Raw genomic sequence first — 23251 nt, 5'->3', positions numbered from 1 at the left:
TAATTAAATGGAGAAGACGATGGGAGTAGTTACTGGAATTACCAGGAAGGTGTTTTATGATGTACTTCAGCCCCCGGAGTGAACCATGTCAAACTTTAATAAACCCTTCCTCACATAGTCATTTAACTTGCTTTCTTATGCCCCGTGTTTACTTACTACGGATTTTACTGTCATGTAGTGAGGTGATATTCATTCATACATCTCCCTAAGAGACCTGGCAGTATTGACTGTCCCTGTAGAATGGTTAGTGATTCAGCATTTCATCTGGGGGACATTCTCTAGTGTGGGACATTTTACAGTTACTTAAATGTATTTTAAACAATACATCTCCCCCAACAAGTGTGGCATTCTATTAAAAAACTATGGCAGATCTTTTAGGCAACACAAGGCCCCACTAAATTACTGAGAGGGTGTTATCCTGACTACGGAAGAACAGCCATTTAGCTCACACTCCAAAACTGCTCAAAAACTGATAAACACTGCCTCTTACGGAAGACAGAAGCATGAAGGCTGGCCTGATTGCTCCTTCTGAGCGTGGGTTGTCATGACCGCACGGTGACTTATGCCCTTTATATGTTATCCACTCTCCATCCACTTCGTGGCATGGGTGCATTTTGGAGCATCCTAACATTCACACAGTCAACAGATTATAGAAAAGGGGTGTTTATAAAATACGTGACTTTTATGAAACATTTGGATAGTGTTACATACATATGGTAAAAATTCAGAATGTAACTGCACAGGCATACTTGTTAGAAAATAGGAAACTTTGACCATGTTACACACTCCCCATCCAACCTGGAAATGCTTACTCTGTCTACAACAAAGCCCAGGGCTCTGTATTCCAGGAAGTTCCTGTACTCCAGAATTTGCTGTGGATTGGGAAGATGGTCCCGTAGAAGTCAACCATCTGGAGATGGCAGGGTTAATCAAGTGCGTGAACAGAAACAAGACAGTCATGTCTAATGCTGGGGAATCTGAACACAGGTTGACCTACTCATTTCCATGGTTCACTCCCTGGAATGGTTCATTCATTTGCTGACAGGCACATGCCCCGTCACTTAAGAAGTCAGCCAACAAAACGTATGGGCTTAGCTTTCCATTTGTACACTCAACTCCCAGTCCTTCATAAATTGCATGAAATAGTTCTCATGTTCGTCCTCTGGCTTGTCAGGTACCTGGCTCTCATAGAGTCTAGACAAAAGGCCACCCTCTGTGAGCCCGTCTCTCTCATAACGTCGATATTCCACAGGCTCCTGGCCAAAGCTAGGTAAGGAAGGGACGCACAGCCTGCCAGTGTGAGGGTCCCAGTCCACCAGTGCTGTAGATGGCTCTTCTTCTGGCCCCTCTCCTGAGCCAGGATGCTCCTGTCCCAGGGGACGTAGGTCTTCAAAAGGTGGACCTAAGTTTGCTACAGCTGCCTGTGGCTCAGATAATTTCCCTGTGCTGGATGCCTCTTCCTGCCCACAGAACTGGCAGTCTTCAGCCTCTCTGTAGAAATCAGTTGGGACACTGTACTCGGGCTCCGTGTCTGCCTCCGATGCGGGCACGGTGCCGCTAAGCCATTCACGCTGGCTTAGGCAAGCATTTCTGTCGCTTCGCTCAGCACCATACACAATGTCCATCAAATGTGAAGAGTATCCTAAGTGTTGTCCCTCCACCTCCTCCTGATGGGGTTCCCGGCTCCCACGGAGCTCGGGGTCATTCAGGCTGGAACTATCACTGCTTTTCCCCAGTAAGCTCTTATCCTTTTGAGAACGTTTAGAATCATCCAACATATCGAGGGTGATAAAATTGAACGTAATTGTTTCAGTAGGTTCAAAGAACCTTTCAATTTCATTTCCGTAAATCAAAACCTGCAGAGAGAAGAGAAGAAACGTCACTTTTCACTTCAGAGAGAGGTTACAAACAGCTGCCAGCTAGAACTTCCGGTGTTGCTGGATAGTGTGAGACCCTCTCTGACCAACTCGGCAAAGAGAATTAGGCTCCGCCTATGGAGAAAACTTCACTCCACTCACAAAATGCCACCAGAAGTGAACTGCATCACCGGTGAGCTTTGGGTGTGAGTTTGCACGGTGGGGGTGGGAGGTGACTGAAAAGGGGGCTGCTGGTGAGTCAATCAAGTTCTAGAATCTTCTCGATTCTTTAAGATTGGAAACTCTGCTAGATGAGGACTGTTGATGAGTAAGGTGGGTGAAAGCTTGTTCTGTTTGCCGTTAGTAAGCTGGGGCTGCCCAGACCACTAGCCCTTTCCTGGATAGACCGTGGATATGAAATGTACACAGGCATAAATGTAGGACTCAGAAAGGGAGTATGATGTTTCTATTGTTGCCTTGACAGTACAGAATCACCTGGGGAGAAACTCAATGAGGAACTTTCTATGTTTGGATTAGGTTGGTCTGTGGGCAAGCCTGTGAGAGATTTCCTTAGTTAAGCTGAGGTGGAGGACACACCCTGGACATGGTCAGCATCTTTCCCTAGGCTGGGCTTTGGAGGCATTAACCATTGTTCTCTGTGATATTCTGCTTCAAGCTCCCACCATCTTTCCCCATTCCCCATGATGGACTGTAATGATGTGGGATTCTCATCTGTATTCTATAAATATGTTTTATTGCCAGTGGTTTATAAAGAATCTGCTTTGGGCCTATAACAGCACAGAATAGGGTAAAGTGGGAATTCCAAGCGGAGATAGGGGAGAAAGAAGGCAGAATCAGAGAGACGCAATGTAGTCAGATGCTGGAGAACCTTACTGGTGAACCACAAGCCTCATGGTGATACATAAACTAATAATGGGTTAATTCAAGATGTAAGAGTCAGCTAGTAAGAAAGCTGAGCTAATATAAGCAGTGTTGCAATTAGTTTTGTGTGATTACTTTGGGTCTGGGTGACTGGGAACGAACAAGCAGCCTTTGTCTACATTGTAATTTGGAACTATGGGCTGAAACAAACTCCTTTTCTCAGAAATTGATTTAGTCAAAGCACTCTATTACAACACCAGAAAGGAGTGTACACAGGAATATAATGTTCAAATTGTGCTAGAAAAAGAAAAAAAAAAGCAATTCATCTGCTAGTTTATGGGAGATTTAAAAAAAAATCTAAATCATGTCAAGAATATACAAGAATAAAGAAAATCAATAAGGCCCCAATAACCCCAGACACTCTGAAGGCTAAGAGAGGAAAGGCCATCTGAAGTGATTTAGTCAGACCTTGTATCAAAAGAAAAGATAAAGAATTGTTTGGAGATGTAGCTAAAAGGCAGAACACTGTCTGCATGTGCAAGGCCCTAGCTCCACCCTGAGCAACACAGACATAATTTTTGTTCTGCTTTGGGGTACATGGAAGGTGCCTGTTATTGAAGGAAGCATTAGTGACAAGGTACAATCTTCCTGTCACCCCGTGACATGCTTTCATTTAACTGCTGAGCCCATTGGGTCTTTTTCACCAGCTGGTCCCATAACATCTCATTTGCTTCTTCCTCTTGCCTCCTCTTGCAGTGTATGCTCAAGTCCCGACCATGCACCTCCTAAGTGTGTTTAGATTCCACATTCCAAATCACTATCCCCATGCCCCATTCTCTTCTTTGGGATTGTCATTATTTCTCCCCTGGATAGCATCTTAGCTGCATTTGCTTTACTAGAACAAGTTGCTTTTATTTTCTACAAGAAGATCTAAAACAAATGGTGAGCATAGCATTGCAGCTCAGAACCTCACTGAAAATGCTCTGAAGACCAAATAAAGCTCAGCCCTGAGAACAGCACCAAATACTCCCACGATACAGCCCGGTGTCGGCTCTCCAGTGTGGCTGGCTGCTCACGGAGGACAAAATAGGCTGGTATTATGACAAACTTTCCCAGCATGCTATCTGCCTTCCCTTGCTCTGCTAATTTCTCTGACCATAGTAAGTGTCCCAGCTCTTACTTTCATGCCCTTGAATATGAAAACAGATCCTCCCCCATACTAAAGATTTCAGGGCTTCCTTCTACCCCATGAGTCCTCAAAAACTTGTTTTCTTTTGTTTAACCGTCACGTGTTGTCTCTAAGAGGCTTGAACTTGGAGAATGACAGAGAGATCATGACTTAAATGATCTGTTTATTCTATAACCTTATCTCAAGCACTTATTAATTATAAAAGTATTTCAAACCCGAGGAGGGTTTAGTGTTGGTATATCTGTGAGTGGATTCAGTATAAAAGCTGCTTTTTGTTGGGTTTTGGGGTACAGGGGGTATCACCCAAGATGGCATACACACTATGAAAGGACTCTCCTACTCAGCTGCTCTCAGCTCAGAATGTGTTTTAGAATTCATCTAAGCCACTTGGCTCTGATGTGAAACCGTATCTGTTCTGACCCTCCTCTTCTCTCTTCCTGTTGTTAGAACAGTCTTGCACCGTGCCAAGCACTCACCAAATTCGACGGGTGCTTTTCCTTGCCAACGTGGATGTAACGGTAAACTGAGTAGCCAATCACAGAAAGAAGAAAGACGATGACAGACGTGGGCAAGACATACCAGAAGATGATTTTAAACTTCAATGCTGACATTCGATCTGTTAAAGAAAAATCACGGATCAGGACTGAACAGTTGTGTTTCTCAGCTAGACGCCGAGAGGCTAAGTAAGTAAGGTGTCTCAGAATTTGCCATCTCTCTGACAATGAAGGTCTTAAGGAACCGTAGAAACTCACTCATGTCTTTATAGTAATTCTGCATTACTAATATAAGTCGTTGGGCATTCCAAAATCCTTTCTAATGCTCTGACATTGATCCTGGCTCATGTATGTGAAAACCCATGGGTCTGTCAGCCTAGGAATTAGCAGCTCTTCAAACCAAGCAGCAACACCCTCATAAATGAAATCCCCTTTGAGTTAGTCAGGCACCTTTGTGAAGCTCGTGGGGACTGCTTGGAAGTTGTGCTGGTTAACTTTATATGTCAACATGTGTAGGCCATGGATACTTGCTAAACACCATTTCAGATGATTCTTTAGACGTTTGTAGATGAGATTTAGCATTTTAAAGAGTAGATTTAGAGCAAAGAAAATTGTTCTCTATAACGTAGAAAAGTCTCATCTACTCAATTAGATGCTCTTGAGAAAAAGAGACCAATGAGCCTGAAGAGGAGGGAATTCTACTCCCACGTGGCAACAATGCCAGTTGTCCCTAGGGTTCTCAGATTGATGTCTGCTCTAAAGATTTTGTACTTTCCAGCTTACACAGTCAGGAGAATATCTCTCTTGTGTCTATATATCCTGTTGGTTCTGTTTCTCTGGAGAATTCTAAAGTGCTGCAGAAATACACACTGGGCACACGCTCGCACACGCGTGAGCGCGCGCGCGTGCGCGCACACATACCATGCAAACTTAGCACAAACCACAAAACCCTTGACATCCTTTATATACTAATAAGATCAGCCAGTGTGTCACAGGAGCGTTTTTATCCATGTGGATGTTGGATGCTGTCTGATGGAAAGAAAACAGTGTAGCATCTATCCCACTAACTGCCTTTTACAGATGTAAATGGGAAACGGATGTGTGTATGATGATAGTGATGGGAAGTGAGCAACCACACCAGTGGGAAAATCCATTATGGGCATCCCTTGAAGCCTCTTTTACTGACTCCAGGGTCCGCAGAGAGAGTGCTCGTTGGCTTATGCAGAAATGTGCCAAGGCTGTGGTGCAAATGCTGTGGTTGTTGGATACTTGTCCTACTTCAGCTGGGACCTGTTCTACTTGGATGGCAGCTCAGCCCTCAGCACAGCCCCTGATCTCACTGTGAGACCAGGCTGATCCTGCCTAAGAAGATCATGACAATTTCTGGCGCTTAGTGTGACATAGCACATTTGCTACAATAAACCTGATACATTGTGTTTTCTGATGTGGGAGGGTCTTCTGTTTTGAGGTGGTTTCATTGGTTAATAAAGAAACTGCCTTGGCTCTGATAGGTCAGAAAATTAGGTAGGTGGAGTAGACAGAACAGAATGCTGGGAAGAAGGGAAGTGAGCCAGACGCCATTCCTCTCCTCTCTGGGTCAGACGCGATGAAGTTCCGACCCAAGATGAATGTAGGCTAGAATCTTCCTGGTAAGCTACTACCTCTTGGCACTACACAGATTATTAAAAATGGGTTAATCTAGGTGTGAGAGTTAGCCAAGAAGAGGATAGATATAATGGGCCAAGCAGTGTTTATATGAATACAGTTTGGTGTAATTTTTTCGGGTAAAGCTAGCCAGTGGCTGGGAGCCGGGCGGCAGGAAGCGGCCCGCTGCTCCTTCAACAGTTTTCACATGGGGGGTTTAGTTGAGAAACTTCTGGAGCAGAGATATTTTTCAAGGCATAGTCCCTAAAGAGATAAAATTGATTTTTTTTAAATAAAGAAAGCAGTGTCTTGGAAGGTATGCTCAGTCATTGACTGGGTGGGGTATTATGGGAAACTTCAATGCCACATATGGTGTACCTGTATCTGTTCCCTTTACTGCACTGGCGAGGAAATGGGTTCCATGTTCTTACAGAGAAAATGTTGGGTGAGCTGTATTTAGTTGTCTCAGCTCTGCCCGTTGAGTAAGCGAGCTCCATTGGATGGTAGGTAAATGACCTATTATTGATCAAACTGTTAGGAAACACAGCACTTATTCCAGACACAAAACTGATACGTCCAGCCTACTTTGTGTCCCTTTCCTGCTTGCTTGGCATTTGAGTTCTATTTGTATATTCGGGTAGAGCATCCTTTCTTGCCAAAGAGATGGCATGGTGAAGTGAGACTCCCAGGTACAAGGGGAAGGGAAGAGGAGAGCAACAGGGGCGGAGGTGGGGCACGGGCGGTACTGGGCCTGGGCCTGGGGGCTCTTTTTCTCTAAATTTCGAGACAGGGTTTCTCTGTGTAGCCATGACTGTCCTGGAACTTGATCTATAGACCAGGCTGACCTCAAATTTAGAGTTTTACCTGCCTCTGCTGCCTAAATGTTGGGATTAAAGGTGTGTGTAGCTATGGACTGGCTAAGGGATGTGGGCTCTCAGTCAGGGATGGGGAAAGAACCAGAACCTGCAAGAGGTTGTGAGCATTTGTTAGAGGGGAAGGTCAGAATGATAACGGATGAACCCCATCTAATGAGGCAGATGAACTTGAGGGTTTATCTTTTTTTCTATTGTCAGGTTTGAGTTGAAGTTCTCTTTGTAGGACAGGATTATTAAACAAACACAAGGCTCATAACTCCAGGTCTTTTAAAAGAAGCACCAAAGATGACAGTTTCTTGGGAGCCTTGCTCAGAAGACCCAAGAAGGAGGCAGAGAGAAGCAATCGTAGGAGAGTGATTCTGATGATTCCACGTCCGCCTGTGGCTGAAATTGACAAGCGATGTCAAAGGGGGATCAAAGCAGTGGTGTCTGCAATGTTCACAGGACAACACTTAGCTTCCTACTGTATAGTTTTTGGTGTTCTCAGAGCCTTGGTTAGAGGGACTATGGCTGGATAGAAGAAAAAATGACATATATGAAAGTTCTTTTCTTTTTCTTTTCTTTTTCTTTTTTTTGGGGGGTTTTCAAGACAAAGTCCTAGCTGTCCTGGAAGTAGCTCCTTTAGGTCAGGCTGGCTTTGAACTCACAGAGATCCTCCTACCTCTGTCTCCCAAGTGCTGGGATTAAAGGTGTGCACCACCACCGCCCAGTCCATGTGAAAGTTCTTAATTCTGTTTCCCAAGGTAGGAAGCTGTGTTAATTGGGGAGGATGGTTGCCAATGGACTCCTGGACCTTGCTGACAGTTTTCAGATGTTGTGACAACCTGCCTTAATAGTGACCAGCTCAATGGCAGAACCCCAGACAGTTCAATGCATTTAGAGAAGTCGACATTTTACCACTGTTTCAAACCTGATAGTCATGGACATAGATTTGTTAAGACTTTATCTAAACCGTTATTATTTTTTAATCAGCTTTCCTTCCTGAAGCTAGCTAAAATCTCCCACAGCTTACCTTTCAAAGTACTGAAGCATCGCTTCTGAGGAGTCAGAGGGAGACGAGGGGGCCCTGGGACAAAAGACTCCACATAGATGCAGTATTGAATGCTTGGTTCCAGCCAGGTGAACTCCAGTGTGCTGTCGGTGATGTACTGGGACCACTGGGGCAGGGAAGTGCAAACCGAGATTAGAGCCGAAGATCCCAGGACCTCCCCAGGACAGCTTGAGGAAGAAGGGAAAGGCCAAGATACCACCAGATCCTTCCTGACATAAATTATAAGCTTTTACTTTTTCAGCATAGTTTCAAAAATATATTTTCATTTAGCTGAGCAGAACATAGTTAGAAGCGGACCCCTTCTTAAGGTAAAGTTCTTGCTTAACTTTGTCCTGCCTTCCTGCTCATGTATATATATGTATGTGTGTATACATTATATAGTATAATATATATTCATATATCTATAATCCCTGGAAAGTGACTGAGAGATGATGTGTGAGAAGGAAGCTTCCCCAGGTGAAATGCCCGATTGCCCTACACTCCGATTGTGATGTCATGCACTATTAGCAGTGCACATCCGCAGGGAAAGGCCGGAACTCTCCTCAGCTCTTATTTTATCTTGTGCAATATCTCTTCTGAATAGTATCAGCTACCACCTTCTCAAAAGAGAACTGAAACAGCAGAATTGTCCATGCAGCACAGAAAGGGAAGCCCAGAGGACAGACCCCACCCCGGCAGGGCTCACCATTCTTGATTTAGTGTTGTACACAGACACGTTGTACTTCAGATTGGAGTATATCTGTTGCATAGAGACAGGGTCATCTTTGGGATTTATTTTCCACTTCTCCGGTGCTGCCAGGACAATAGAGACAGACTTCTCGCCCGTTTTCAGGACAACCTCTGGCGGGCCAACTTGTGCTTAGAGAAGAAGAGGGGTTAGCATCTTCAGGCATGAAACAACCCTGAGATAAAGCTACAGCACAACCCCTCTTGGATCAAAGTCCTAAAACCACCATCATATGGGAGACCCTTTCACCATAAAAGCCCAGAAGCTCTCTGCAGGCCCAGGATTTCTGCTGCAAGGACTCCACTCAGTTTGTGGCTCAAAAGCAGTCATTGGCCTCAGTGTAAATAAGTGAACAGGGTTGGAGTTCTGGAAAACTTGATATACAGACACTGAAGTCTGCAAAAATCTTTTCTAGATTATTTTTAAAATTTATTTTTATTTTATGTGTATGTGTGTTTTGCCTGCATACCACAGCACACTCATTGCCAGTGGAGGCCAGAAGAGGGTGTCGGATCCTGTGGAACTGAAGTTAAACGTGGTTGTGAGCCATGTGGGTGCTGGCAACTAAACCCAAGTCCTCTACAAAGAACAAGATGTGAGCCATTGTTCCAGCCCCTGACATTGAAATTTAAACTTCGTGTCATTTTCATGTATCAAAAATATTGTTTTTTAAAAACTATTTTAAAAATATAGAGGCTGGAGAGATGGCTCAGAGGTTAAGAGCATTGCCTGCTCTTCCAAAGGTCCTGAGTTCAATTCCCGGCAACCACTTGGTGGCTCACAGCTATCTGTAATGGGGTCTTGTGCCCTCTTCTGGCCTGCAGGCATACACACAGACAGAATATTGTATACATAATAAATAAATAATATTAAAAAATATAAATAGTATTCTTTGCTTATGTCTTGTTGAAAAACAGAGGAGCCGGATCTGACCTGAAGACATGGGACACCAACCTCTGACAGACCTGACAGACCCCTAGAAAAGGGACCACCCCCTGGAGCCTCTGTGGCCTTGGATGTTTTATTATGGTGGCCCTGCCTGCATCCCTCATGGTTGGGTCAGTCACATATAAGGGGAAGGAAAAAGAAAGGCAAAAAAAGAAAAAAGGAAAGGAAAATAAAGAAAAAAGAAAAATAGCAAAAAAAAAAATAAAAGCAAATAACAGGAACATTCTTGCCTTAATTCTGAGTTACGACTAGAAAAAACAGCATAATACCAAGTTTAATAAAAATGAGCTTTTGCTGTGCAATCAGAGCACATATCCATGACTGACTTACCCACAATATATTTTTGAATGCATAGCCTCTTCTATGATAAAAAAAAATCAAAGTTTGGTATTATAGGCAGCTGTCTTTAACTCTGAATCTGAGAGAGACCTTAACGATACCTTGGTCAAACCTATCAATCTACAAGTTTGACTCTGGGCTTAACCCACATGAAATGCAGGGCTGGTTCTCAACCTGCTCCACAGACCAGGTTCTTTTTTCTGGAAGAAGTTTCCCATGAGGCTAGAGTACCATGCTAGGAATCCAGATTAGAACATGCTCAGTGGACAGCGGTGTTACTCACTTTCTAGGAAAGGATAGAAACGTCCCGTCTCAGCCCATTCCGAACACTTGGTTTCCCAAATGGCCTGCACCTTGCCATAGTACTGGTGCTCGTAGTCTGAGGTCTCAGCAGAAAGATCGCAGTAGGTCCTGCTGATGCTTCTGCATTCAGACACACTCAGCCATTCCTTCTGCCCGTATCTGCCAAGAAAGCAACGATGAATTAGCAATGAGGCCCCTTACAGGTTCTACAATTTAGAAACATCATTATAGAAAAGTGGATGGGAGACCTTTTCTTCAGCAAAACACAGATGCCCGTCTTTCTGGTCGATCGGAATCCCTTTTGGCTGTTGTCGATATTTTTATTATCTGTCAGGAGCGTGAGACAGAGTTTCTATCAACACTTTGCTTTTCTGTGAATTATAATGTGGATAGTGCAGCCTGAAAGCATGTTACAGTTTCACACTTCAGCGACAGTAACATTTTTAATTACTGTGTGATCAGTCTCTAGTAATTAAGTTTTTAGTCTACTATATACTTACATATATGAGGTTAGTGTGATGGATATATTAAGGAAAGTTAGTCTTTTATTTTTTTATTGGAAGAGCTATTACTTTGACATTCTCATAAAATTTAAACTTTACTAAGTATTAAGAGCCTGGGGGAAATTTTGCTAGGATGCAGTGTGGGAGCGTGTACCATCACCATATTGCTATTGAACTGAGTAGGTGGTTTATAATTTCTTGTGGTTGTTGCTGTTAAAATACAGCATCCAAAGAAAATGAGGAGGGGAAATATTTTCAGCATTTCTCAGGTTAGAGAAACTGTGGCATAAAACGTTCAGTCGAGTGATATGTCAGTTGGAGAGATAGAGTCGCACTGGTGGCTACTGAAGGGATTAAAGCAGGGCTTTGGGGAACAAGCCAAAAGGCATGGCTTAGAAGGCTAACCAGTCATCTCCAGAGAATGTAGTGTGTAGCGGTCGCCTCTAGAGGGCAGTCTGGAGGACACTGCTGTGGTCCAGGGGAGTGGGAAGTGGTAGTGAGATGAGTGAGGACACAACAAAAACAAGAACTTGTAGGGGCCAAGACCAGTGCATGCAAGAGATCACACACTAAAGATGATGAAATACCTCTTCCCGGTTAGGGCAAGAGCAGAGAATATAATTTATCTGATAAAGATCACCAAAGAAGAGTGAGCTTGGGAAATTGGGGAGGGGAAGGATAGGAGGAGGAAAATCTAATAAATTCAGCAGTGCCAGGCTGAGTTTGAGGTGTGTTAAGAGTCTTCCAAGTGCCAGCACTCAGGGTTCAAGAGACAGGTATGAGTGGGAGGTAGTGATTTTGGAGTCAATGCTCAAATTGCTCGTGGATGGCTTAGGCAGGAATACCCAGAGCAAAGTCTGCATTCAAACTTTAGGAGCATGATTGAGCATCCTTTGGATATATACATTTACACAGTGGAGTGCTATACAGCAGAAAAAATAATGACATCTTGAAATTTGCAAGCAAATGGCTGGAGCTAGAAAACATCATATTGAGTGAGGTAACCCAGACCCAGAAAGACAATTATCACATGTACTCATTCCTAAGTGGTTTTTAAACATAAAGCAAAGAAAACCAGCCTACAAATCACAATCCCAGAGAATTTAGGCAACAATGAGGACCCTAAGAGAGATATACATAGATCTAATCTACATGGGAAGTAGAAAAAGATAAGATCTCCTGAGTAAATTGGAAGCATGGGGACCATGGGAGAGGGTTGAAGGGGAAGGGAGAGACAGGGAGGGGAGCAGAGAAAAATGTAGAGTTCAATAAAATCAGTAAAAAAGATTAAGGAAATAAAGTCTCATAACGTGAAAACAATGTTTTATAGCAGTGTTGCTTTTGTGATTACTTTATGGGCAAAAGTAGAGAAGCTTAAGAAGGACCAAAGTAATTAAAGCTGTACAAAAAAAGGTTCAGGAGCATTAAGGGGGGCCACAAAACAGACTTGGGAATAGCAGCAAAAGGGGGAGGTGGAGAAGCATTCATAACAAAAGTCTTGGGAAGAGTTTGTCTTGATAAGGAGGGTTTGGCAACCTTACTGAATATTGCCAAAGTCGCCAAAAATGTGGCAACAGAGTTCTGAAGCAAATCTCTTTTATTCCATACATGCCACATCTGCAAAAAGATGTTAGAAGTGCAGTCAGATCTTAATCATCGTCCCCTTGCAGGTTATCAACCGTGCCCAGAAACTTTCTGATTAATGATAAAGGAAAAATGGATCTGTATTTACATAGATAGTTATATTTTGATTCAGTTCACAGAGCATACTAAGACACAGAAACAGGTTTTACCAGATTATACCCAAACTTCTTTGCTAGCTGTGCATTTGGTTGTTTACCACTCCATACCATGCCAATTCTTTCCATAAAAGATACCATTTATGTTACTCAAAACTGATCTACTCTTCAATTTCAATTTATTGTTTTGTTTTTAGTCTTTTGAGATGGGAGGCTCATGTGGTCCAAGCTAGTCTAGAACTCACAATGAAGCTGACAATGACCTTGAACTCCCGATTCTCTTGCTTCGACCTTTTAGATGTTAGGATTAGGAATATGGGCTCGTGTTGCCTTCTTAACCTGTCAACAGGTCTTGACTTGAAGTCAGGGAAATGCTGCCATTACTTCCTTTGTGTTCCCTTTTGTAAACTGCCTCACTCCACCAAAGGCAGGGCACTTTCTTACCATGTAGATGCTGACCGAGAAGAAAATGCCTGACACTGATATCTGCTTGGGAGACCTGACAAATAGTCCAGTAACAATAATCTCCCAGGGACGAATGCTGTGGGGGCCTTGCTGGTCTCCATCTCTTTCTAGTAAGCACCAACATCTATGAATGCCTGTGATGAGCTGAGGCTGGTACTCCAGACTTACACATTTCCCCCTATTGTAGCATGCCCAGGAAGTCGAAGAAGGACACAGGAAGTGGGCTTCCTTGTTCTTGTCCCACTATTACAGAGCAGGAAATTGAAATTCAGTACAATGAAGGGATCCGGTCAAGTTCACAGAAGTAGCAAAAGGTTTATCTGGAATTGGAATCACTTTCCCCAGCACCAAAGCTGGTGTTTTGGGTGCTCTGCTGTTTTCTTCATTAAATTATTTTGTGAGTATAACTGAAACTTTAAACATTTTTGCTCTGGAAGCAAACCTCACTAAACACTATAAAAGTGTGTACCACGCTCAAGGTTGCTCGGGCAGGCTCACAACCTGGCCACAAACCCAGAACTGTCTTGACTCTAACACCACACCCATGTTCCTGTCCACTGGTGTGTTCGAACACCCGTGGGGCAAGTGTCTTTTTAAGTGCTCCGTTCAAAAAGTTGCATAATTTAACTTATTTGTTCTTAGATGGCAATGATTACCTGGACTATTATTTAAAGTACTTTCTGGAGCACTGGGAAGTCTACAGGACAGAGCAAGCTCTTCGCCCCACCCAATAGAAAGTGGAATGAGGAGAAGCTGGTGAGCTATTGCTTTCTGCGAAGCTGAGGTCTTCCTTTAAACACCAGCTCCTGACAGCATCCTTGGAAGTGAGAATGGGGTTCAAGACAACGACCAAGGAGTACCCTGAAGTTTCCATGGTCAGAACTCATTTTTCAAGGACAAAAATGGTCATTGTCACTGGCAAATGTGGCGCATGCATGTGTTTTAAAATTCAAACCATCATACAATTCAGGAAGTATAACCAAGGGAGAAGCAAATCACTCTAACTCATTAACCAGAAATATTTGGTGTAAGTGATGCTGGGCGTTTTATCCTACTTATAGAAGGAAGAATGATTAGACAGCTACGTGGACAGAAATCAGGTCATACCTGAAGCGCATTGCTAATAAAGCAATGACTTTTACTTGATTTGAATCTTAATCAAAAGAAATGAGGTAAACTGAAAAGAATTGCTGAAGTTCAAGTGTTCTGTCACTGTGAGAAATATTAGTTCCTCATGACCTTTGAAGTAAAGAAAATGGTTATGAAAACCACTGAAAAGTTAGCTAATGAAATGATGATGGGTACCAACTCTGTAGGTTCAACCAACCATGGATCGAAAGCATTGGAGAAGGGATGGCATCTTTACTGTACATTTGCCGTATGGCAGTACTTTGATAGCATTTACACTGGTAGCCTGTATTATAACAACCCCGGGTGGCTTAAAGACCATGGGAGGGTGTGTGCAGATTATAGGCAGATGCCATGTTGTCTTCTAGAAAGGTCTGGTACAACTGTGGAGAGTTCGGAACCAGTTTCTCCTGGATGCCAAGAAAAGATGAAGTTCTACAGTTATGCTTCCTGTCACAAATCAGTCTAGGAAAATTTTATAAACAGCCCTGTTTCTCAGTACATGCCTGTAATCCCAGGTCTTGAGAGCTAGATGGAAGAATTAGGGGGACCCATCTCAAAAACAAGGACACGCAAACAGAAAAGGTTGGGCTGTTCATGTACTTTAATAAAACAGCACAGACCGTTACTCTGAATTCTTCGCTTACTCCCATGGGAAGGGTCTTGGAGGAACTTTTTATTCAAACTCACTTTCCCCTTCATGCTCAAATTAGGTGTTATCCTAATTTCTCACTAGTGCTTTCAATGTGGCTGGCTACCTGTTGGCTAATCAGGCAAGCCTCATCTGTCACAGACAGAAAGCTGTAGAAAAGATCCCAAGTGAAAACCAACAAAAGAACCAACCCTCCAGCCCACGAGACCCTGAGAACTGTGGAAAGACTAAAATAGTATTTAAAAGTCTGAGGTGTAGGCGTGGGAGTCAGATAATGAGCTTTTCTATGCAGAATTTTAAACTTCTACTTCTGTCAAATACTTTTTTTTTTTTTAATCAAATCTATTATTCCCTCTGCGGGAGCCCCTGCCTGCCTTCAGCTCCTGGCCTCCTGGGGGCTGGCGTGGCTCATGGCACTCCGGTGAGGTCATGGTCAGTGTGGGCTGCCAGCCATCCTCTGCAACCCTTTCTTCCTGACTCTCTTTACTCTAGGGTTGTCACTGCACTGCGACGGGCCCCTATGATGAGTGTGTCACTTCAGCTCCCCTTCCTATGAGATTCTGCGGCACCAAACTGTGGCTCCTTAGGGCTGTCTCACCGGTTTTCAGCTGTAAAGACACTAACGTACCCCTTCTCGGAGTGTTGGGCAAGCCTTTTGAGCACTTTGGCACTTATTATTGAGGAATTATTTTTACTCATAGAGCTCGAGTGGTAGCGGTGTGGGGCTGGAGAGATTGCGCAGTGGTTAAGAACTTTACAGCACCCACACCAGGGGCTGGGAAACTCAAGTTCCAAGAGGTCTGGACCCTCTTCTGGTCATCACGGGCACCCACACATGTTTCACATACACTCACACAGACACATACACATGCAAAAGCACATACACATCAAGAAAACGAAATCTTAAATAAAAAGCAGTTCTTAAAAAAAAGTGCCGGCCAGACGGTGGTGGCACACGCCTTTAATCCCAGCACTCGGGAGGCAGAGGCAAGCGGATCTCTGTGAGTTCGAGGCCAGCCTGGTCTACAAGAGCTAGTTCCAGGACAGGCTCCAAAGTTATAGAAAAACCCTGTCTCAAAAAAACAAAAAGGGGGGGGCTGTTTTGCTTTTGGCGTCTGTGGTTGTTTCGCTCTGGGTTCTACAGTATTTGGCTTGCTTGCTTCACGGTTGAGGGTCTGGGTTGTGTCCATTTCCTTTACTCTCTGGAGATGGACACTGTCTTGAATATTTTGGCTTCTTCCGTGCTTGGTAAAAGGTCCTGGAGGGCAGGTGAAAAGTGTCCATTTGCTGCTATGTTTAGTAGGATTCGCATAGAATTCTGCTTTGTTTGAGCTAAGAACCATAATTCCCATAATCTTAGAGGTCTGAGTTGGTGGCCTGCTTCATTTGCATACACATAGACTACCTCTTAACCGACTTCCTTTCTCCACTCATTTCATCCATTGTAACCTAGTGTGTATATGCACGTGCACCAATGTGTGCATACATGCACACACATGTATCACAGTGCGCGTGTGGGTGAAAGAGGACACCTGGCTGGAGGCAGTTCTCTCCTTCCAACATGTGGGTACCAAGAATGGAATTCAGGTCCTGAGGCTTGGTGGTAAGTACGTTAACCTGCCGAACCACCTTGCTGGTCTCCTTTCTCAATTTTTGTAAGGTATCTCCGAATACTCTGGCCTGAATATTCGGTGCTTCTGGCTCCGCAAAATAACCATTTTATAATTTATTATAACATCAAAGAAACAGGAAATGTCCAAACTTTTCTTTCTCAAAGAACTTAATGCCATGGAAAGTTTACCTTTGCATGATTAACAGGGTCTGAATCTCATATTTATAAACTATGTGTAAGGAAAAGAAGCAACTTACATGAAATACTGCACAGTGTATGTGACTTCAGCTCCGTGTTGACCCTCGGGTGGATTCCAATGCAGGACATTCTTCATGTTGATAGACAAGAAGGTGATATTTGTAGGTTTAGGCAAACTGCCAGGGACACAAGGAACTAGAAAAGGAGTGGAGAGGAAGTGGAGTTTTACTGGAAGGAAGAAAAACTCAATCCTTATAGTAAGTGGCTGACCTTTAAAGATGGCCCCGATGCCTTGGATTCAGCTTTTCTCTTCAGACTCAACATGAGCAGATGCTTCCAGTCGGTTCACCCAAGAGCAAGTAGCTAATGTAACTCAGGAATTAAGGCTTAAGGTCATCTTGAAGTTTCTGCTTTTTGTGCTTTTATCCTCCTGAGTGGCATGGGAAACAAAAGCCAGAGTGATGGAGAGACCACGCCCAGAGGTCATTTGAAGGAGAGGGTTGGCTGTCCCAGTGTCCCAGGGTCCCAGGGTCCCAGGGTCCCACGGTCCCAGGGTCCCAGATGAGCTCAAGCTTCCGCATGAAGTAGTTGTGCCCACTCCAGCTCCCCCTGCCATAGACTGAAGCTGTAGACCTCCTCACACAAACCAGCCAAACCATGCAGCTGAGCCCCAGGAGACCCTGAGAACCCAGAGCAGTATCACCACACAGATCGCGAGCAGTTGGTTTGAGGGCAGTTGTTATGCACCAGCAGGAAAGCAAACAGTCCAGCTTTTAGAGTTAGATAAAAAAAACCCACGAGTCTGCACTGGAGGCCATGCTCACTACACAGCCAGCCACTCCCCATTTCCCAACATGACCCAGCACGTGCTCTGCTAAAGCCCTGTGTGTATTAGGGACAGCCCTGTCTATCCCTACCCTGCTAAGCTGCTATCTTCTCTACAGTGGGGTGACCCACTGTGCAGACTGCAGGCCTGTTTTACAGATTTAAGCAGAAACTGGTCTTAAAATTTTGGGAGTATAATGCTGGTATTATTTAGATCTGAAAGTTAATTGAGAAGCCTGGGGAAATGTCCTTTATGGCTATATACCCAAAGTTTTATTTAAGCACAGTTCATTTTAAAATTCACTATTATGGTATTAAAGATGAGAAATAAAATTTCTGATGGATATTATTGAAAGACTGGCATTATTGGAGGTTGGAGTTTTGACTGGATTTACCAGCATATATAATAAGGCAACAGACAGAAAAACAGTCAGTACAAGGTTAAGTTACTCATTTAGTATGTGTGTGCATGTGTGTATGTGTGTACATGTGAGTGAGTATGTGTGTACATGTGTGTTAGTGTGTGCCTGTGTGTGAATATGTGAGTGTGTATGCATGCATGTGTGCAAGTGTGTGTGCATTCGTGTGCATATAGGAGAGTGTGTACATGCACGTGTGTACAAGTGTGCTAGTGTGTGCCTGTGTGTGCACATGTGAGTGTGTATGCATGCATGTGTGTACATGTGAGGGAGTGTTGTGTGTTAGTGTGTGCCTGTGTGTGAACATGTGAGTGTGTATGCATGCATGTTTGCATGTGTGTGCATGCGTTTTTATATGTGAGTGAGTTTGCATGCATGCATGTGTGTGTACATATGTGTGTGTGTACATGTGTACAAGCGCTCAGAGCCAAGGAGAGCAGAGAAGGCACTGGATCCTCTGGAATTTTAGTTACAAACAGATGTGGGCCACACCATTGGTTTCTGGGAACTAAACTCTGGTTCTCTGCGAGAGCAGTAAGTACCCTTAGCCACCCAGCCCCCAGTTTTTATTTTGAAACACTGGAAAGCTCACACAATTGTTCTGTAAGCCAAACTCTGTCTTAGAGGATCTATTTATAGAAATCCTCTGAAAGACATAACGAAGGATTGAGAAGCTACCACAAACAATAGGAAGAAGGCATTTTTCTGAATTAGGATCTGTGCCAGTGAGATGGCTCACTGGGTAACGGCTCTTACGGCCAAGCCTGAGGACCTGGGTTCAATTCCTGGGACCCAAACGGTGGAGGGAGAGAACCAACTCCTAAAGGTTGTCCCCTGGACTTGTGTGCCCTGGCAGGTCACCTGAAATAAATACAATGTAATAAAAAATAAAATAGACTGATTCTTTTATTGAGTGTGTGGCAGGGTTGAGGATGCCATCCTGGGTTTTGAATATGCTAAGCATGTTCTGCATCCCTGAGCTATCTCCAAGACCAGTGATGATCCATGAATGAAAATCAATGAAAGAATTTAGTGTTAGCATGTAGGAATCAAAGCATTAACACCGGAGAGATCACAGCATACCATGTAATAAACAGTCCGCCAGATTTGGTGAGGAACTTATCCTTTTGTAAATATACATATTCTAGTCTATGAACCTGGAAAATGTAAGATTCGATATTTGCAAATGAAGCTTAGGAAATCAAATTTAGCCCAGTCACTGACATGGGTCCCTTGATACTTGCATGAATTAGCTAGAACTAATGTCAAGGAAAGGAATTAGCTTAATGCTTTGGGCAATCCTTGGCTCCGATTACCTCTATATGATAAATTATAATACCACAAGGCAAATAAGAAAAAAATTATTTGTCCTAGAATTAAACTTTGCAATATTATTCTGATTCTAAGCAAGATAAGCTCTTTAACATCTGGGGGACTGAAGGTGTGTAGCTGTGTGTGCATGCGCAGTGTTTGTCCTGCCTCCCACTTTGCACCTTGATCACTTTTTAAAATAAAAAAAAAAATAAGAAAGTTAAACACTAAAAAAAGAAGCGCCGTCAGCTTAACCAATCTCCGCACACAGGGCTAGTGAGGTGATGGGTGCGGTGGGAACGTCTCTGAAGGGCCAGCTTGACTTCACACCTTAGCTCTTCACACTTCCCCTTGGGAACACTTTGTGAAAACTGATGCTGGCAGGTTCTGTAGAATATAGATAATGTACAGTGTGCAGTTAGCGGTGATTTAATTTTGTGCCATGGATTAGGAGGCCCATGGATTAATCAGATTTTTGAACAGGGAACAAGAAATGTAGACAGGCAGTATCTCTGACCGAAATAAGTTCCAACCGTTCAGGACAGAGGAACCGCTTTAACAAAAAGGAGCCTCTAAGATCCTTGTGGGTCTAATTTCCCGTGGTGCAGCAGTTTTACATGGCACTGACACGTGTGGAGTGGGAAGTATCCCAGGAGAAATGAAACTGAAATAAAACCGCATTCTGATGTCACTGATGAAAGAAATTGCCAAAGCAAGGCTTTAGAGATGCAATCCAAAAGGAGTGAGATATTCTGATGTGTAGCAACATGATCTGGAGATACAGATCTCAAGAAATCTTAGATCTTACAGCCCAGGTACATTGCCTCAAAGTTTATATGCATAAGCGTCATCTTCGGTAACAAGTAGTCTTTATTTGACTTTAAAATAAGTAAGCAACCCACAAACTAAAGATGCCTAAAACGTGCCCCCAAAAGATTTAGAAAACATTTTGGATTAAAAAGAATGAATTGTTCATTCAAATTAAATTTGGTGGTTGTTACAAGGCAATAAAGCAGTTTTATTCTTCTGAAATGAATTACACTCTGGAATACACTTTCAATCATTATGATCACCGATCAATAGACATCTCTCTCTTCCTTGTGCATATGGTATATTCAGGTGTGTGTCCATGGGTGTAGGTGCTCCTGAATGAGTTGACATATGAGGGCTCTCTCTCTCTGTCTCTCTGTCTCTCTGTCTCTCTTTCTCTGTCTCTCTGTCTCTCTCTGGTCCTACTCTAACTTGGAACTCGTTGTCTAGACTGGCTGTCCAGTGAGTCCTGGGACCCACCTGTCTCTGCTTGTCCCTTCTTCATGTTGCAATTACAGGTGTGGGCTGCCATGCTTGGATTTCTGCATTTTTATACATGCTGGGGATCTGAACTCGGGTACTCACGTCTTGCGGCAAACACTTTATTTACTGAGCCATATCCCCAGACTCTCAACAGAGATCTTGATTTATATTTTGCCATTGTCCAAATGGACTTTCACAAATGTTGGGCTAATTATCAAGAGAGCATCAAACTCTGGTGATGATCTGTTTCAGAGCGTACACTGCTTTTGTAGAAACACATTTAAAGCAGATGTTTCTGTCGTACTTACTATTTCTCTAGCCCCGCAGATTCACCACTGGGACCAACGTTATTTGTTTTATGGCTTAGGCAGAAAGTATAGCAGTTTTGGATCATCTCCTTGTCGACGAATCAAGGGTGGCCCCATTATGAGCAAAGTAGGTCACACCTTATCTCGCCATCTCTCCAGGATGCAAAACATATTCTTTGTTGTGGCAAGGCTTGCTGGTTTCCAAACTGTTTTTTTATCAGAGCACATTAAGCCATGCTAATCATCTTCACTCAAGCATAGTACATTTTGTTTCTCTGTTCACAGGCTGCTTATTTCCAGAAATGGATGCTGAGCAGTGGCTGTGGGTTAATGGTTACTTTGTCTATATGTACCTGCGATACCTTTTGCTAACTATGGAATTTTAATGATTTGTCTTTGACCAATGACAACAAAGGGCTCTAACTACAGGGAATTTAAGGGTTATTCTCCCAGCTGCTTGCCCTCTTGGTCCAGGTCTCATTTCAGTAGATGAGGGGTCTTTAAGGACAACTGAAGATGGTAAGCTAAGAGACTGTTTTGATAGTGATTATATATAGTCTGTACATAAAGCTCAACTTACATGAGACTGCACAAAACATACAAGTTGGAGAAATCTTCATATCTTGATGACAGGCAAGTGTGTAATAGAAATAGTTGCTAAGGTTTAGAATCATTATTGTGATAGTGTAATGTGTTTTGCACAACCAGTCTCCACAGAAGTCTTATGGTAGGCACTGCTATCATCCTAACTCTACAGATAAAGCAACTGATGCACAGAGAAATTAATTGCGTAAGTTCATGTAGTTGACGTGAAGAGAAATGTACTTGCAAGCACACAGTCCCCTTTAAACACCACTCACTCACCACCATTACAAAGCAGTTATACCAAGAGAAGTCAGAGCTTATGGGAAAGCATGTATATTCTATGACATTGATATATAATATAATTTAAGTATTACAATGATTTGATACAATGACCTGATCAACACACTAAAAACATCCACCACATCTTATAATAGAAGGTCTTTCCCTTTTCCTCTCGGAATACTGTCTTCCATTTCCTTCCACATCTGACCCAGATGCATTCCCCAACAGTGTGGTGATGGCAAAGGCAAGGGTTCCTAGACTGTTGTGTCTGAGTTTAGTCTAAGTTCTTTTAAGTTGATGCGTATATGATCGCTATTAATTTGGAATCATAATAAAACTCTATATTTCTAAACATTTCACCTTAACCTTGAATGTTAGCTTATTGCCTTTCACATTGACCAAGAAAGTCAGTTCCCCCTGTATGAATATGAATGCTGGTTCATCATTTTAGTTATTCACTTCATTTATTACTTTTTGTACTACAAGTTGAATTGTGTCCTTCCCTTCTCTCTAGATATGCTGAAGTCCTAATTCTCAATAGCTCTGGATGTGAGCTTATTTGGAAACAGGTTTGGGGCAGAAACTCTATTAAGCTGGGGCCACACTGGAGCAGCATTAGCTCTTAATGCAGCATGACTGGTGTCTTTGCAAAAATACAGCCATGCAAAAAGACACAAAGAAAGAGGGAATCATGCTATGATGGCGACCAAAGCTTGGATAATGCATTGGCATGCATGTCCAAAACTCCTTGGGATTTCCAGGAGTTAGGGGAAGGATAGACATAACTTATTCTGAAGGCTTCCAGCAGGAGCTCAAGCTGGCCAGAACCTTGATTTTAACTCATAGCTTCCAAACCATAAAGGAATAAATTCTGTCTTTTCAAGCCAGCCATATTGTGGAGCTAAAGCCTGGGACTACTCTGAGTATATCTAATCGTGACTAAAATATGAGTTTCTGTCCTTATAGAGCCTCTGGCCATGGAAAAGAAGGAAAGCACTAAAAAACTAATCATTAAATTAAGCAGATAGATTCTTACACAGTGGTGATCAGACTCGCAAAGGGTGTCTGTCACCCTTGGAGTCACAGAGCATTGTTGGACAGGGATTTAGGGAGAAACCTAGGCTTGGGAGAGCAGCATTCCCAACAGAGACTCTGGCATGGGAAAAGTCAACTGAGAAGACAGGGCTCTTGCAACTGTCTTCACATTTGAAGTACAATGGGAAAGTGGTCCAGCCTCATCAAGCAGGAGATATCATAAGCCTCTTTATATCCAAGTGGAGGCCTCACTCTGGAAGGAGTTGAATATGTGTTGAAGGGGATGGATAGAAGGAAGTGGAGACTGGTGAGACTATCCCAGCATCATCCCAGGGAACAGACAGGGCTTGCACCAGGATGCATGCTTGGGGTTGGCAATGGACCTCAAGCAAAGTTGGGCCAGTTTTCCAGGAAAAGCCCTGTGGAATCAGGTGAAGACCTATCAATGAACTCTTATCCCTTTGCTGTTTCAATAATACAAAGGAAGAATTAAAAAAAACAAGATTAATAGTTTTTATTAAAAAAGACAATAAAATATAATTTAAAAAGGAAAAACACGCATTAGGGAGATAGCTTACTCAGTAAAGT

The 23251-nt window shown here is 43.1% G+C and overlaps 1 protein-coding gene across 3 annotated transcripts; it reads right to left on the bottom strand.

The window, feature by feature from the left end:
• Positions 1-967: 967 nt before the first annotated feature.
• Il20ra (interleukin 20 receptor subunit alpha) lies at positions 968-16795 on the bottom strand. 3 transcript variants are annotated; one of them, XM_057762815.1, is made up of 6 exons: positions 16665-16795; positions 10289-10467; positions 8677-8849; positions 7953-8097; positions 4404-4543; positions 968-1856 (listed from the first exon to the last, which is right to left on the bottom strand). In XM_057762815.1, the coding sequence occupies exons 1-6, from the start codon at positions 16739-16741 to the stop codon at positions 1092-1094; spliced, it is 1479 nt and encodes a 492-aa protein (XP_057618798.1). In that variant the 5' UTR covers positions 16742-16795; the 3' UTR covers positions 968-1091. The 3 variants fall into 3 exon arrangements, with proteins under 3 accessions (XP_057618798.1, XP_057618796.1, XP_057618797.1); XM_057762813.1 differs by lacking the exon at positions 10289-10467 and having other exon boundaries at positions 16665-16770; XM_057762814.1 differs by lacking the exon at positions 10289-10467 and having other exon boundaries at positions 8677-8783; positions 16665-16770.
• Positions 16796-23251: the final 6456 nt, after the last annotated feature.

This window comes from Chionomys nivalis, chromosome 2 (genome assembly GCF_950005125.1).
Source record: "Chionomys nivalis chromosome 2, mChiNiv1.1, whole genome shotgun sequence".
NCBI classification, from domain to species: domain Eukaryota; kingdom Metazoa; phylum Chordata; class Mammalia; order Rodentia; family Cricetidae; genus Chionomys; species Chionomys nivalis.
This window is presented reverse-complemented; position numbering and strand designations above follow the sequence as displayed.

What these genes read in the sequence shown, in the direction of transcription:
- Il20ra (XM_057762815.1), bottom strand. Translation starts at nt 16,741, where the DNA reads ATGAAGAATGTCCTGCATTGGAATCCACCCGAGGGTCAACACGGAGCT. An exon ending in ACAACACTAAATCAAGAATG is followed by an intron (nt 8,098 to 8,676) that starts GTGAGCCCTGCC and finishes TCCCTGCCCCAG; the next exon opens with TGGTCCCAGTACATCACCGA. An exon ending in AAAAGCACCCGTCGAATTTG is followed by an intron (nt 1,857 to 4,403) that starts GTGAGTGCTTGG and finishes TTCTCTCTGCAG; the next exon opens with GTTTTGATTTACGGAAATGA.